Source organism: Lissotriton helveticus, chromosome 2_2 (genome assembly GCF_964261635.1).
Source record: "Lissotriton helveticus chromosome 2_2, aLisHel1.1, whole genome shotgun sequence".
Lineage (NCBI taxonomy): Eukaryota > Metazoa > Chordata > Amphibia > Caudata > Salamandridae > Lissotriton > Lissotriton helveticus.
This window is the reverse complement of record NC_136060.1, coordinates 507,752,211-507,766,831: the sequence shown is the minus strand read 5'-3', so window position 1 is coordinate 507,766,831 and position 14,621 is coordinate 507,752,211. Positions and strand designations below refer to the sequence as shown.

Sequence of the window (14,621 nt, the reverse complement as noted above, 5' to 3'; positions counted from 1 at the left end):
AAGCCACTCACTCCAACATCATTGCTGGATACCTCAGTGACAATATAGATACCCAGGGAGGCTGGAAAAGTTTTTTGTTAAATGTAAGATCCCTCCCAAAGCACTATATGCAACTTTGGGACTCTATACATAGTATTCAGCCTGAGATCTGTTTCTTAACTGAAACCTGGCTTAAACCCCATACTATCCCCACTATCATCTTAGGGATACCTATGGGGTATAAAATCCTGCGTCAAGATCGCCCTGAGAAAGTAGGAGGCGGGATCGCCATAATATATAAAGACACCCTGAATATTAGGGCCATAGAACAAGTAATGTTACCCACCATGGAAGTACTGATCTTTCACTTAAAAATTAGCCCTAAGGTACACTGGAAAGGGGCATTAGTCTATCGCCCACCTGGTCCCAATACTGGGTTTTCTCTCGCTTTAACCGAACTTTTAGCCCCCTACATGAAAGCAAATGAAAATTTTATTTTACTTGGAGATTTTAATTTTCACATTGATGTTGCTGATCACCCCGATACGAAAGCGTTTTTGACAGATCTTGCTCTACTAGGCCTACATCTTCGAAATAGTGGACCTACTCACTCGGGGGGTCACACTCTGGATTTGATTTTCACTACCCATCCTAATGTTTATTGTCATCCCCCTAAACATATCCATTGGTCCGATCATAAAATGTTAGATTTTCCCCTGCTCCATTTACCCAAATTAACAAATTGTGCTACTACGCAGCCCATTACGCGTAGACCATGGCATAAAGTCACTCCTGCCAGGCTTACACAGATCTGGAAAGAGCCAGCACTGTTAAACTCGGATAACATCAACACTGCTCTCTCCAAGTTTAACTCCACACTGATGACAGCCATTGACACTCTGGCTCCTCAGAAAATTGTCAAGAAACCTACCATAGCCAAAAGGGAAACATGGTATATGGAGGCCCTCAAAGTAGAAAAGCAGGGGTGTAGGAAGTTGGAGAAACTTTGGAGACGAACACGCAATGGAGAAGATAAAGACCGATATCTGATGGCTATGACCGCCTATTATAAAAACATCAAAAAAGCGAGGAAAATAAGCCTCACCTCTCAAATTGTAGAGGCGGGCAACTCTACTAGAGAGCTATTTAAAATCATACAGGCCTTCACCAACCCTATGATATGTGAGAGTCCAGATATTTTCACTCAAGACCTCTGCAATGAAATATCTCAGTTTTTCGAGGATAAAATAGAAGGGATATATAAGAAAATCATCTCAGTCTCAGGTCCCTTGGATGTTGAGGTCTTTGAAATCTCTCCTATGGTGACTCCTGGGAAAACCCTTCATGCAATCCCTGAAATAACTATCAAAGATCTGACTGCACTTATCAACAAAATGAAGACCGGCTCTCCTACTGACCTGATTCCCGCTAAATTGGTCTCCCCCTTGAATGAGATATTAGGTCCCTCAATTCAAAAACTGTTGAACCTCTCCTTTGCCGAGGGACAACTCCCACAATCCTGGAAAGAAGCGGTAGTGAACCCTATATGCAAAAATTCCACCTTGCCCTGGTCAGAGCTCTCCAACCTTCGCCCTATTTCTCTCCTCCCTTTCATTAGCAAACTGGCAGAGAAACACGTTAACACCACCATTTCCAGCTTTATCGAGGCGACAGGGGGCCTGGACCAATCTCAATCTGGGTTCAGGCCCAACCACAGCACTGAGTCGGCCCTTCTCTCTGTGACTGATAAGATCAAAATGTCACAGGATAGTGGAGGCTCCATGATTCTAGTGCTGTTGGACCTGTCTGCGGCCTTTGATACCGTGTCCCATAACATCCTTCTCAGCCGTTTGCAGGGAGTGGGAATTGGAGGCTTAGTACTATCATGGTTGGAGAGCTTTCTCACCGGGAGGTCACAATCTGTCAGCCTGGGCCCCTATCGTTCCACCTCGAGGGTGCTCACGAAGGGGGTGCCACAAGGCTCATGTCTTAGCCCTACATTGTTCAATGTATATGTGGCCCCCCTTGCTGAGATTGTGCGGAAGTATGGGTTCACTCCAGTTTCCTATGCTGATGACACCCAGCTCCTCTACCCTTTCAGCTCCCTTGGCCCTAAAGTCAAGGAGAATTTTTCTGAGGGTATGAGGGCAGTGTCACATTGGATGGCTGTAAATTGCCTCCAATGTAATGTGGGAAAAACAGAGGTTATGCTCTTTGGCAAGGCGAGTCTCCTCTGGTCCCCAGACTGGTGGCCATTAGATCTGGGCCCAGCACCTTCCTTAAAACCTCATGTTAAAAACCTAGGGGTGAAGTTGGACCAAAAACTGACTTTAAAGGAACATACCAACTACATCGCAGGGCTGTGTTTCCACACCATCGGCCTTCTCAGACGTGTCTTCCCGTATCTTCCTGCCACCTATAGGAAGACACTTGTACAGGCCTTGGTTACTAGCCGCCTGGACTACTGCAACGGCCTGCTGACTCTAGCGAATGCAGATGCAGTGGGTCGTTTGCAGGTAGTCCAGAACACAGCGGCGAGACTGGTCATGAGTGTACCGGCCAGGACTCCCTATAAGCCCTTGTTGGAAGGTCCACAAGTGCTTGTATGGGGCTAGCCCTAAATACCTGTCACAATCTCTGGAGCTGTACCAACCTGGCCGGTCACTCCGCTCAAGTAACCAAGCCCTCTTAAAACCACCTGTAACAAAAAAATCCAGACAAGGAGACCGTGCATTCTCTTCGGTTGGTCCTGCCCTATGGAATAAACTCCCTACTGATGTCAGAATGACCACTAACCACCTGTCATTCAGAAAGGCACTAAAAACCCTCCTCTTCCAAGAAGCTTTTCGGCCCCTTTAATATTTTGTCTCACACAACCTGATGACTCTATGGCTGCCAAAGCGCGGAGATACCCTTACGGGATTGATTCCAGCGCGTTATAAGAAATTAAAATAAAATAAAATAAAATAAAATTAGTGAACTAAGAGGCAAGTCAGGGATCGTGTCTACCCTATATGTGGACTAGATTTTTATTATACATGGATGCAAAAATTCAGCCTACTAAATCAAACACAAGTGCTTTTGTACAGCACACATGCTGAACTCATATATTTAGAGGTAGTCTCGTTTTTGGTAAGGAAGAAAAAGGTGACTCTGGAATAAAATATTTGCCTAGCATCACACAATTTGAGATTAGTTTATGGACCAAGCGTATTACAGTTTGGTCGAGTAGATTATTCAGGTCACTAGATCAGCATGTCTGGTAAAACATTTTACATTTTTCGAGGCCTAGGTTAGCATTTATTCTTTGGATATGATCGGGTGGCGTTTGGTGAGGTCTGTCTGGTCTGGTTGTGGGCCGAAGTTGCTCTAAATGGCTGTGAATTTGTTGCTTACGAATCGAATGATTGTTGCAGAGGTCCTGCAACGGTGTGATCAAGTTGGAGGTAGCCCATGGCGAGGTGAAATGTTTCACAATGCCAAAGGGGTTTTTGCTTCTGTTGGTGCTGACATAGTTGCTGTCAGCCAGACCGGTGTGTATGGTAGTCCGGATCATTTGGTGGTAGCGTCTTAGGATGGGTTTGAGCATGCTTCCGTCTGCATTCTCCTGGCTCATTCTCCATTTGTGCTCCAGTTGTTTGCAATGGTGTTTAATCAGTCTAAGTTCCTTCGTCCACCAACTAGTTTGGGGTCTGGATCTTGTATTGTTGTGTTTGAGGTGGAGCCAGGGAGTCGATGCAAGAGGTGATCCAATTGTTGAAATTCTTGATGGCTTTGGGGAGGCTGTTGCTGTGTTCTGGTTAGCAGGTGTTGAGAGCTGATCTGGTGATGGTGTGTGTGTGCGCGTTGAACCAGGACAGGGATGCTAAAGTTGACAAGAGCATGGTCTGTCCACGGAACTGGTGTGGTCTCGTCGACTTGGATGTTGCAGAAGTGGGTGAAAGTAGGAATCAGAGGATGTCTAGTGACATATGTTGGTCCCTTTTCTCATTGGGTGAGGCCCAGGATAAGTTTTCTTGAGCTGGGGTTGGTGTGGTCTTCAGCTGGAAGTTCAGGTCTCCAAGTAGGATGTAATTGCTAGCATTGAGGGCGAGTGGTGCAACAAAGTTTGCAATGGCGTTGGTGAAGTTGGTGCACGTCCTAGTGGTCTGGTGATGAATGTGCCGCTGAGGGTGAAGGTGGCTGTGACGTGGAGTTTGAGTGACAGGTGTTCCATGTTGGATGAAGACGTGTCCAAGTATGTGGTGCAGCTGATGGTGTTCTTGTTTATGAGGGAGATTCCGCTTCTGTAATTGTGTACTCTTGTCTTGTCTGGCAATCCTGTAGCTAGGGGGTATGGCTGTGGCGATGACAGGTGCAGGGTTCAGCAACTTTCCATGAGAAAAAGTTGGCCAGTAGGTAACAGAATTTTGCAGATCTTGAGCTGAGAACTTGGTGATTTCAGTTGCATAAGAAGAAATTGGAAGTTGAGGGGAAGGGTCTTGCTGCTGTTAATCACCTGTTTATTTTCTCTCTCCAGGTAGCTGCAGATGCCCTTCACAGCAGACCTCGGTTGATTATGTCACGGATGCCACATGCACCTGGAGGGATCCTGCCACCTCTTGGTGCACTGATTGCGCAGAGGAAAGTGGTGCCTTGTGATGTGGGCCATAGGAGTGACAAGGAGGAGGCCACAAACCCAAGTACGGAGTCACCTTTTCAAGCCCTTGGAATATCCCCACTCACTTGTATACCCTATCTTGCTTGTGCGACTTGATCCGTGTTCCCTCTAGAGACGTGCTCCAAACTACTTGTATGTACCATGGTTAAAGGTTTTTTTAAAGCGCAGAGTTGACCACAGCATTTTGTAATGACATTCGTCATTACGCATGCGCACTTACAAAATTGCACAGGCACCATTTCTTTCGTTGAGTGATCCAAGGTGAAATGGTTAACAAAAATGAAAAAGTACAGCAAAAGCATGTTTTTTAGGGCAAGGGGACTGGCAGCAGTTGACTGCCTGGTACTTCCTCCACCTACCTAATACAAGCGCTTGCAAAGCCAATATGTCTCAACTTTGCAAGAATTAGACGTATTGGCATTATAAATGCCCATGTGTTGTACCCATGTGTTGTGAATTGTGAAGTGGCTGTAAGTGGTGTGGAAAGGACTTATGTGGGTTGGATTGGGCAAAGAGTTAAAATCAGTACATTAGCTTTTAAGATAAAATGGAGAGACGCATAGCTACCCGTTTAGTGAAGGGCTTGTACAAAGTGATACCAGAAAAAAGGGATTAATCCCAACTTCCCACTTAGCCAAATTGTGTGATCTTAGGCACATATTTTATTTCGGCAGTCTTCCTTTTGCTTCATTATTATATATGTAAGTACCTTCAAATATTTGATTCAGAATACGAGCTATACAAAATCGTATTGTGTTTGATGTAATAGACCATAATGTTGTTGTGCTTATAAGAATCTGGCAGTCATACAAAACACACGAAAACTGACTTGCCTCTTTCATCATTAATGGCACTGTCTCCGGGGAGAAGGCGGGACAAGAATGGTTCTAAATTTAGGCTTAAGAATATCACTTTCAGTAAGTTCCTCTCAGCGCAGTGGTAAAGTGTGACTTAAGAGAAAGCGTCCGCTTGTTAAAGAAATACACTTGTTTGACTTTTAAAGAGACTTTTGCCATACTTTACATGGTTCTGTTTCATAATTTACTTGCCAGTCATTTCCAGGGCTCACTTCTGTGCATCTGCATTTGTAAAACCCTCTCTTGACACACACAATGAAAGCTCAACATTCATTTAATCCTGTGGGCGCGGGAAGAGCGAGTGCCTTGAGGCACAGCGTGAAGCGGAGGCAGCCATGGGAGTGACAATTAGGAGAAGGCTGGAGTAATGGCGAGAGAGACAGAGAAGGAAACAAGCATTGGCAAAACCAATAGGTTTGCCTACGCAACGTCATTTAGATTTGCCAATTATTTTTAGACTTGTTGCACTGCACCGTAACGCAGGCTGCTCTGCAACATGACTTAAAGAAAAAATCACTATGACACAGTCAATGCGCAGTTGAAAACAAACATATATTTCCTATCCATGGTTGCTCGGTGTGTAAATGCTCACTCAGTCACTGCAGTGCTCAGCGAAGCTTCAGAGAGGCTGTGCCTGCTTGCAGCCTCTGAGAGAACGCGGTGGCGTAAGTCAGGTGCGTTGTCATGGAATGTGTTGTGGGTGAAGAGCACGGACTTACGCCCCACACCTCTTGAATTTGTGCTTGAGTGAACAGACACAGTACTGGTGTAGTCCGAGTACCGGCGCTGAAGTGTACATGAGATTATTTATTGCAGTGCTCAAGTAGAAGAACAAGGAAACAAAACCAGTTTTACATTAAATAACAACTGCCCGAGGGCGCATAGCTAACAGTACAAGACATATTAACAGAACAGTACAGGACAGGACATCTGTTCTTTGTACAGCCTACTCATGTTGTTAGTACATGTGCAGCTGCATGTATGAGAGTACTGAAGAGTACCCTGCTGCACGCTCAACCCCTAACAATCGTTGTATCACGTCACAAATCTATACACGATGTGCAATTTCCTTTGGTGCCAAAAAAAAGAATATGTATCATAATTGTGTGTAGAGCTTCATAGCACACTAGATCCAAAAGTAAGTGCTCTAAATTACAGGAGTGATTATACTTTTACTAATCCGTTGCACGCAGTTACCAGCCTCAGAAGGGTTAATCATGGAAGTCTGAATTAGTCTTGCCAAAATTTGAACTCTGATCTACCATGCATCAAAGGTGATCGTTTAACTCTCCAGGTCTTCCTGCCAGCATTGACCTACGTTCTTTATGTATGGCCAGTATGTTTATCACAAATAACCCGTCATCTCCATTCTCTAGCCATCTCAATTTATTTCAGCAATATGTGCACACCACAACCTCCGCTGCAGCAAGTGGTACGTATCATGAAAGGGTTTTCAGTGGTTTTTCAAACGTCTTTAGCTGGGGCGTAACACTGCTTAAAGCAGCATATCCATTTTACTTCCCCGGTTTTATATAAATAAAAGTGGTACTCCGTGTTCCTAAGCTGCATGCCCCCTGTTTTCAAACACATTGCAGCGGGTTGGGCTGGGCTCTCTGCACCCAGTCAATTTTCGATGATCATCAGGATACTGGGATCTACAGTGGCATTTATTCACTGTGACCCCACTACATTAATAGGAACCCTGGGCTGAAGGTACACATCCCACCCACTGTCTGCTATATGGTCCGTCGTTAACTTTCTAAAGATACATGCACAGGCGTCAAGCAAGGGAGGCATGGGGAAAAGAAACACTCAATAAAAGATACAAGGGAGGAGGGAAATTGGAAACCAAATGAACAGCAGAGGGTGTGGCCAGCAAAGCGGATGGAGTCCTGGGAGGAGGGAGAGGGGAACAACAGGGCACAAGTCTAAACATTTTTTTTAAAAAGCGTGGTCAAGATAGTGGATAAAGTCTTCTCAGCACGGCCAGTCAGGCTTTGGAACTCTCACCTTCATCCCGGTCCCGGCCTGCTAAAATTCAGGCAAATCCCTTAAAACTCGGCTCTTTACACTGCCCATTCCAGTGCGCTGGGGACTGTGACCGCTCCATAGAACTCCAGTGAACGAGTGCTCTATGAATAAAAACTGACCACTAAGTGGACTACGTGCTTGATTATGTGCACTACACGCGACCCGCGGATCAGTGGATCCTACAAAGCAGATGTATATCTTTCCACATTAAAGGATTAAGGTAAGGGGCTGTGGAGGCGGCGGGGTTTTTCAAAGTGCTCACTAGGAACAAGCCATTTACCTACCCGACCAGCTGTACAGTTGGAGTAACATAAGAGCCAGATACTACATCCCAAAGAAGAACTGAAATAAAAATATTGGCAATGAATTTAATCAGGATAATAAATCCTGCAAAAACACAAATGCTAACACTCCAATGTGTAAGTGTTTTTTTCCCTGCTAGGACCAGTTCAAAAGTTGGCAGTTGCCATTTCGTGCATGTTCCGCTTGCATCGGAGGACGACGTGGGGGACTGAAGTCCCATGGGAGCCTACTTAACAAAGCCATAGAACCAGACGGCAGTGCTTACCGGATTGCGGACAGTCTTCTGAAGGAGGCGACCAATCCAGAACCATGCTCTGCTACAGAGAAGACACCTTATCTTTGAGGACCGCCTTCTGGTCTGTGGGAACACGTCATAACACTGGCCTATCCCGGAGTGACAGGTCAAACAACACTGCACTCAGCTGTAGCGCACAAAATACACATGCCGGGGCAGGGCTGGGGGGAAAAGGAGGTTGGTAATGGGGCTTAGGGCACACACATAGCTGTCCCGGAATGAGGAGCCAAGAGAAAAGGGGAGGGAGAAATGACAGGAACAGCAGATACAAAGAGAGAGGAAGAAGAGTAAACCGCTTCAATAGTAGATACATAAAGAAACAGGCGAGTGTGCATAGGCTTCCGCACCGAGGCTTATCGGAGTCCTTGCAGTGCCGATGGCCAGCTATGGGGTGCTGTGCTGATAAAATCAAATATGCTCCATGGTAAAACATAAAAGCGGGCGCCATGTTAGTAAAAGAAAGGCACAACATTTACAGGCCTCTTTTCAATCACACTGGGATTCCAAGGACAGGGGTAGCAGCTGTGCAGAGGAGAGCCTTCCCATGATGCCATGCAGAAACAAAAGAAACAAGCAGCTATGGCACCGAACCCGAACACAAGAAAACACTCACACGAGCAGCAAACAAATAAAAAAAATAGTCCCTCAAACATGCGGATAAATAACCAAAGCAGTATTTAGCCCCGGCTCCATAGGAGGAAATGAATGACAAAAGGTGGGTCAAGGGGAAGGATTGACCTCTAGCTAGCAAGGATTTTTATGGACACTGAAACAAACACATGAAAAGCAGTGGGCAGGCTTTAAGCCCACAAAGAGAATGCAACAGGTCTTGAAAGCTCGACCTAAAAAAGTATGATCAGGGAGTAGACGGGGAACAGGAAAAGCAGCATGCAAGCTGTCGACGTGCTAAAGATCATCGCAAATTTCTGTGACTTCGGAGGACATTCAGAGTACATTTATACAGCTTTCTGCAATGAAAATACATTACCTGCAAAAAGCACAAACGCACACGTACTTGCAAAACTCCTATACAGCAGGTCTTTTCAAGTTTATAATTTCCTACGTGTTATGACATGAAACATTAACTATCGGTGTCGCCTTATGAGGCTTCTAACCTGTGACCAGAGAATGCACCCATCTCTGAAGAGAATTCATTAAGCACCAGAGTTAACTTAACACTGTTATAGCTTGAAACTTGCTGGACAGACCAATCGGTGCAGCAAATACCTTAACCCCAGTGTTTTCTGTGTGCAGATCTTACTAGTGCTCAACATCCCCAAATGAAAAACAAGCATTTATAAAGTCAATAGGACACACCTTTGAATCTATTGGGTTTACCAATGATTCTAGTCGTGCTGTACAGCCGATGTACAAGCTGGGAAAAGGAAAGTCATTGAATAAGAAACCAGCAAATGTGAGTGACAATAAAGCCAACTACTCGTAAGCATTGGCGGGCTGTAAGCCCACAAATGGTCTTTTTCAGCCAGACCGCTTGCTCCCTCCGGTAGGCTCAACCGAAACAGGGTAGCCAGAAAAGTTGTGCCTATAGAAAACTAGGCATAAATCTCAAGGTATTGTGAAGCCACTAAAACTGTGGATTTTACTGCTTTATTAAATTTATAAATCTACACTATTGGTAATGATACATTAGTAAACAGTGCTCGCGTGACAAAGAGTGATGAGATGCTTATTGGCATTTTTTGTGCGAAAAGTTAAGTGGACCAAAGACCATTTCATAACCAGCATTTGTGAAATAAAATTTTTGCCTGTTCAGTGTGGCCCTTTCAGATAAAAAAATATACCATCTAATTCACATCACAAACATTTCCTGTATTTTTCACGGACATAAAATAGAACTATTACACAATACAATCACCAAACAAAGAAACAAACTGCTACATTCCGTATCACAAAAAGACCATTCAGGCATAAACATGCATTTGACTGTGCCACAACACACACACTGAGCCGGCCACACACACTGCGCCCTCACACTACTTTAGGCCACAAACACTGCGCCCTCACACTACTTTAGGCCACACAGACTGCGCCCTCACACTACTTTAGGCCACGCCATTCTGCACCCTCACACACTCTGCACCCCCTCACACTCTGCACCTTCACACTCAGTGCCACATAATTATATGCTACATAATTACACTGCACTGCACTCAATGCAATGCAACATACACTCCAAACAATACTCAGTGCCACATAATTACACGCCACACAATTACACTCTACTGAATACAACATACACTCCTCATAATACCACTCAGTGCTACATAATTATATGCTACATAATTACAATGCAACATACACTCCAAACAATACCACTCAGTGCCACATAATTACACGCCACACAATTACACTCTACTGAATACAACATACACTCCTCATAATACCACTCAGTGCCACATAATTATATGCTACATAATTACACTGCGCTCAACGCAGCATACGCTCCAAATACCACTCAGTGCCACAGAATTACACTGCACTCAATGCAACATACACTCCAAATACCACTCAGTGCCACATAGTTACATGCTACATATTTACACTGCGCTCAACGCAACATACACTCCAAATACTACTCAGTGCCACATAATTACACGACACATAATTACACTGTCTATCTATCGCCCGCCCTCACTCTATCTATCTATCTATCTATCTATCTATCTATCTATCTATCTATCTATCTATCTATCTATCTATCTATCTATCTATCTATCGCCCTCACTCTATCTATGTATCGCCCTCACTCTATCGCCCTCACTCTATCGCCCTCACTCTATCGCCCTCACTCTATCGCCCTCACTCTGTCGCCCTCACTCTATCTATCGCCCTCTATCTATCTATCTATCTATCTATCTATCTATCTATCTATCTATCTATCTATCTATCTATCGCCCTCACTCTATCTATCGCCCTCACTCTATCTATGTATCGCCCTCACTCTATCTATCGCCCCTCACTCTATCGTTCTATCTATCTATCGCCCTCACTCTATCGCCCTCACTCTATCTATCTATCGCCCTCACTCAATCTATCTATCGCCCTCCCTCTATCTATCTATCTACCCCCCCCCCTCTAGCTATCTATCGCCCTCCCTCTATCTATCACATCACCACAGCATCACTCAGCACCACCTCAGCATCACTCAGGGGCACCACAAAATCACTCTGCGCTACCACAGCATCACTGAACACCACAGCATTACTTATCTGAAAGAAACAGGTTAGTATTAGATTCCTTACCTTAGAATATCCCCAGGCGTCAGTCTGGATCCGGAAACTTTTGCGTAGCAGTACCCCTGCGCGTCGGTAGGCGTCGTCTGCAGGCGTCCCCTGCGGCTCTGCGTCGTCGGCGTCGTGCGCCGTGATGACGTCGCTGGAGTATATAGACGCCGCCTCCGCGCGCTGACGTCAGTTCTTCTTTTTTCCGCGCCAGTTAGCGCAGATCCGAAGAGCAGTACTCCGGTCTTTTGACCAAGTTTCTTGTTAACTACTTAATCTTCTACGGTGCCGGTAGGATGCCCGGTTTCAAGGGTTGCGACGAGTGCGACCGCCTGATGTCGGTCACCGACCACCATCGACTCTGCCTCCGGTGTCTGGGCGCGGACCACGACGTGGAGTCCTGCGTCGACTGTCGGGCCTTGACTGGTAAAGCTAGGCGGGAGCGGTCCCGCAAGCTTCTCGAGCTCCGTGTGTCTGCCCCGCGTCGAGAGCGGTCCCGGTCCGGTTGGAGGTCGAGGGAGCGGTCGAAGGAACGATCGCGGAGCCGCCATGAGCGCTCCGGGAGTCGCCACCATTCCTCCGGTTCGTCAGGTAAGCGTAAGAAGTCGGGGCGTCGTCATCGTACCCCCGACTCCCCCCGACGCCCGCGTGATGCGGCCGGGGGCTCGGGTGGCCCCACCCACGCGGGCCCGCCGACGCCGTCTGCCCCATACCCGTCGGTCCCTGGGGAAGGCGCGTCGCGTGAGGAGATCGAGGCCTTCCTCATAGCTATGAGGGCGAGGTCTCCTCCGGCGGGGCCTACGGCGCCTGCGGGCCCGTCGGTCCCGTCTGGGGGCCCGAGCGGTTCGGGTGCTCCTGCCTCGACGCCGCCGGTGGCTCCGGCCCCGGCGCCGCTGGGCCCCTCAGGTTCGTCGCTGGCTGGTCTACCGGCCTCTCCGGCGTCGGTTCCTTTGGGCCAACCCGTGGTACCGCCTCCGCGCGGTGCAGCGACTCCGCCGTCGGTTCCGGCCGGCGTCGGGTCCCCGGCGCCGACGCCACGCGGCGCCACCCCCATTCCCCCTCTGACTCCTGACGCGGAGTCGGACCGGCGTCGTCCGACGCCGGATCCGGCGCCGATGGGGCCCATTGACCCCGAGGTCTATATCGTCGATCCAGAATACGGCGATGAGGACGAGTATGGAGAGGGTTGGGAGGGGTCTGAGGACCCTTTATCCCGTGCCTGCCAGTATGATGTGGACTGGGTAGGTGATCTGGGTGATGCCAGTGGTCTGGACGAGTCGCCCAACCCTGGGTTTGTCTCCCCGACCCCTGTGGCGTCTGAGGCAGGTGCTGCCTATTCGGTGGTCCTGATGAGGGCTGCCAAGGCCTTGAGCCTTGAGCTCCCTGTCGCGAAGGTCAAGCCGAACATTCTGACCGAAGTGTTTAAACCGCAGTCATGCCCCCAGGAGCCTCTGCTGCCGTTTAATGAGGCCCTGACGGATGTCCTTTTGGGCACCTGGTCCAGGCCCGCTTCCGGTGCACCGGTTGACCGGAACGTTGCCAGGCGTCACCGTCCGTGCTCGGACGACCCTGCCTTCCTATCCACCCATCCCTCCCCGGAGAGTCTGGTGATCCAGGCCTCCACTTCACAGTCCGCGTTCCCGTCGGCTCCGCCCGATCGGGAATCAAAGCGGTATGACCAATTTGGTAAAAAGGTCTTTTCCTCTTTGAGCGCTGGACTGCGGTCTTGTAATACCGCGTGCCTCTTGGGCCGCTACACCCACTCCCTGTGGGATACGGTCGAGGAGTGTTTGCCGCAATGCCCCCAGGAAGTGCGGGACAAGCTCACCCGGGCCTTGGTTGAAGGCCGGGATGCGGCGCGGTACTCGATCCGTTGTGGTCTGGACACGACCGACTCGCTGGGACGGGCTATGTCCACGACGGTGGCGATTCGTCGCCATGCTTGGCTGAGATCTGCCAACTTCTCGCCAGACGTCCAAAATACACTCATGGACATGCCATTTGATGGCAGTCGCCTGTTTGGTGACAAAGCGGACCACGCGCTGGAGCGCTTCAAGGACTCCAGGGTCACGGCCAAGTCCTTGGGTCTTTCGACCCAGCGCCAGCAGACGGGTTCGTTTCGCCCCTTTCGTGGCCAAGGGAGGGGCGGTCCCACACGTGCTGCCAGCCACGCGCCGCAGAACGCTCCCCAGCGCGGTGGCGGCCGTGGTTTCCGCCGTGGTGGCGGTAGAGGCCAGCGGCGAGGTCAGTCCACGCCTCCCCCCGCTGCTGCATCCAAGCCTTCCTAGTCCGAGCTTTCGGGCTCACGTGACGCCAGTGGGTGGCAGGGTTCGCCATCACCACTCCCGCTGGCGCGCGATAACATCGGACAGGTGGGTGCTGCAGCTCGTTCGAAGGGGCTACGCCCTCCCCTTCGAGTCCACTCCTCCAGCCATGCCACCGCAGAACCACCGTGTGTCGGGGGACCACTTGACACTTCTGCAGGAGGAAGTTACGACCCTCTTGGCCAAGGGGGCCATCGAGCGCGTTCCTGGGCCAGAAGTAGGGTGTGGTTGCTACTCCCACTACTTTCTGGTGCCCAAGAAGGACAAAGGAGGCCTCCGTCCTATCTTGGACCTACGGAACGTCAACGGCTTCCTCCGGAAGGAGAAGTTCAAGATGTTGACTTTGGCTCAGGTCTTGGCTGCTCTAGACCCTCAAGACTGGATGGTAGCGTTGGACTTGCAGGATGCGTATTTTCACATCCCCGTCCTGCCGGCCCACCGGCGTTACCTGCGGTTCACGGTAGGCCAGGAGCACTTTCAGTTTATCGTGCTTCCATTCGGCCTTACCAGCGCCCCACGGGTGTTCACGAAAGTGATGGCGGTGGTCGCAGCTCATCTGCGCCGGTTAGGGGTTTCAGTCTTCCCCTACCTCGACGACTGGTTGTTGAAGGCGGGCTCGCCCCAGACAGTCGTCCACCACCTTCAGATGACGGCAGACCTCCTGCACGAGCTGGGGTTTTCCATCAATGTGCCGAAATCACACCTGTGTCCCTCTCAAAAGCTCCTTTTCATCGGAGCGGTTCTCGACTCGGCGCAGTTTCGGGTTTATCCCCCGGAACGGCGGGTCCGGGATATTCAGGCTCTGATTCCCATCTTTCAGCCGTTATCCTGGGTTTCGGTCAGGTTGACGCTGCGGCTTCTGGGGCTGATGGCCTCCTGCATCCTACTGGTGCATCACGCCAGGTGGCGGATGCGGGCTCTGCAGTGGGA

General features: G+C 48.9%; 1 protein-coding gene across 2 annotated transcripts in view; it reads left to right on the top strand.

Moving 5' to 3' along the window:
• Nucleotides 1–14,621, top strand: part of CCDC142 (coiled-coil domain containing 142) — a 187,886-nt gene that overhangs the window by 40,961 nt on the left and 132,304 nt on the right. For both annotated transcript variants that reach the window (XM_078678788.1, XM_078678787.1), the window contains one exon: nucleotides 4,499–4,661. In XM_078678788.1, the coding sequence (XP_078534914.1) occupies nucleotides 4,538–4,661 (124 nt within the window). In that variant the 5' untranslated portion in view covers nucleotides 4,499–4,537. The remainder of the gene's footprint in view (nucleotides 1–4,498; nucleotides 4,662–14,621) is intronic.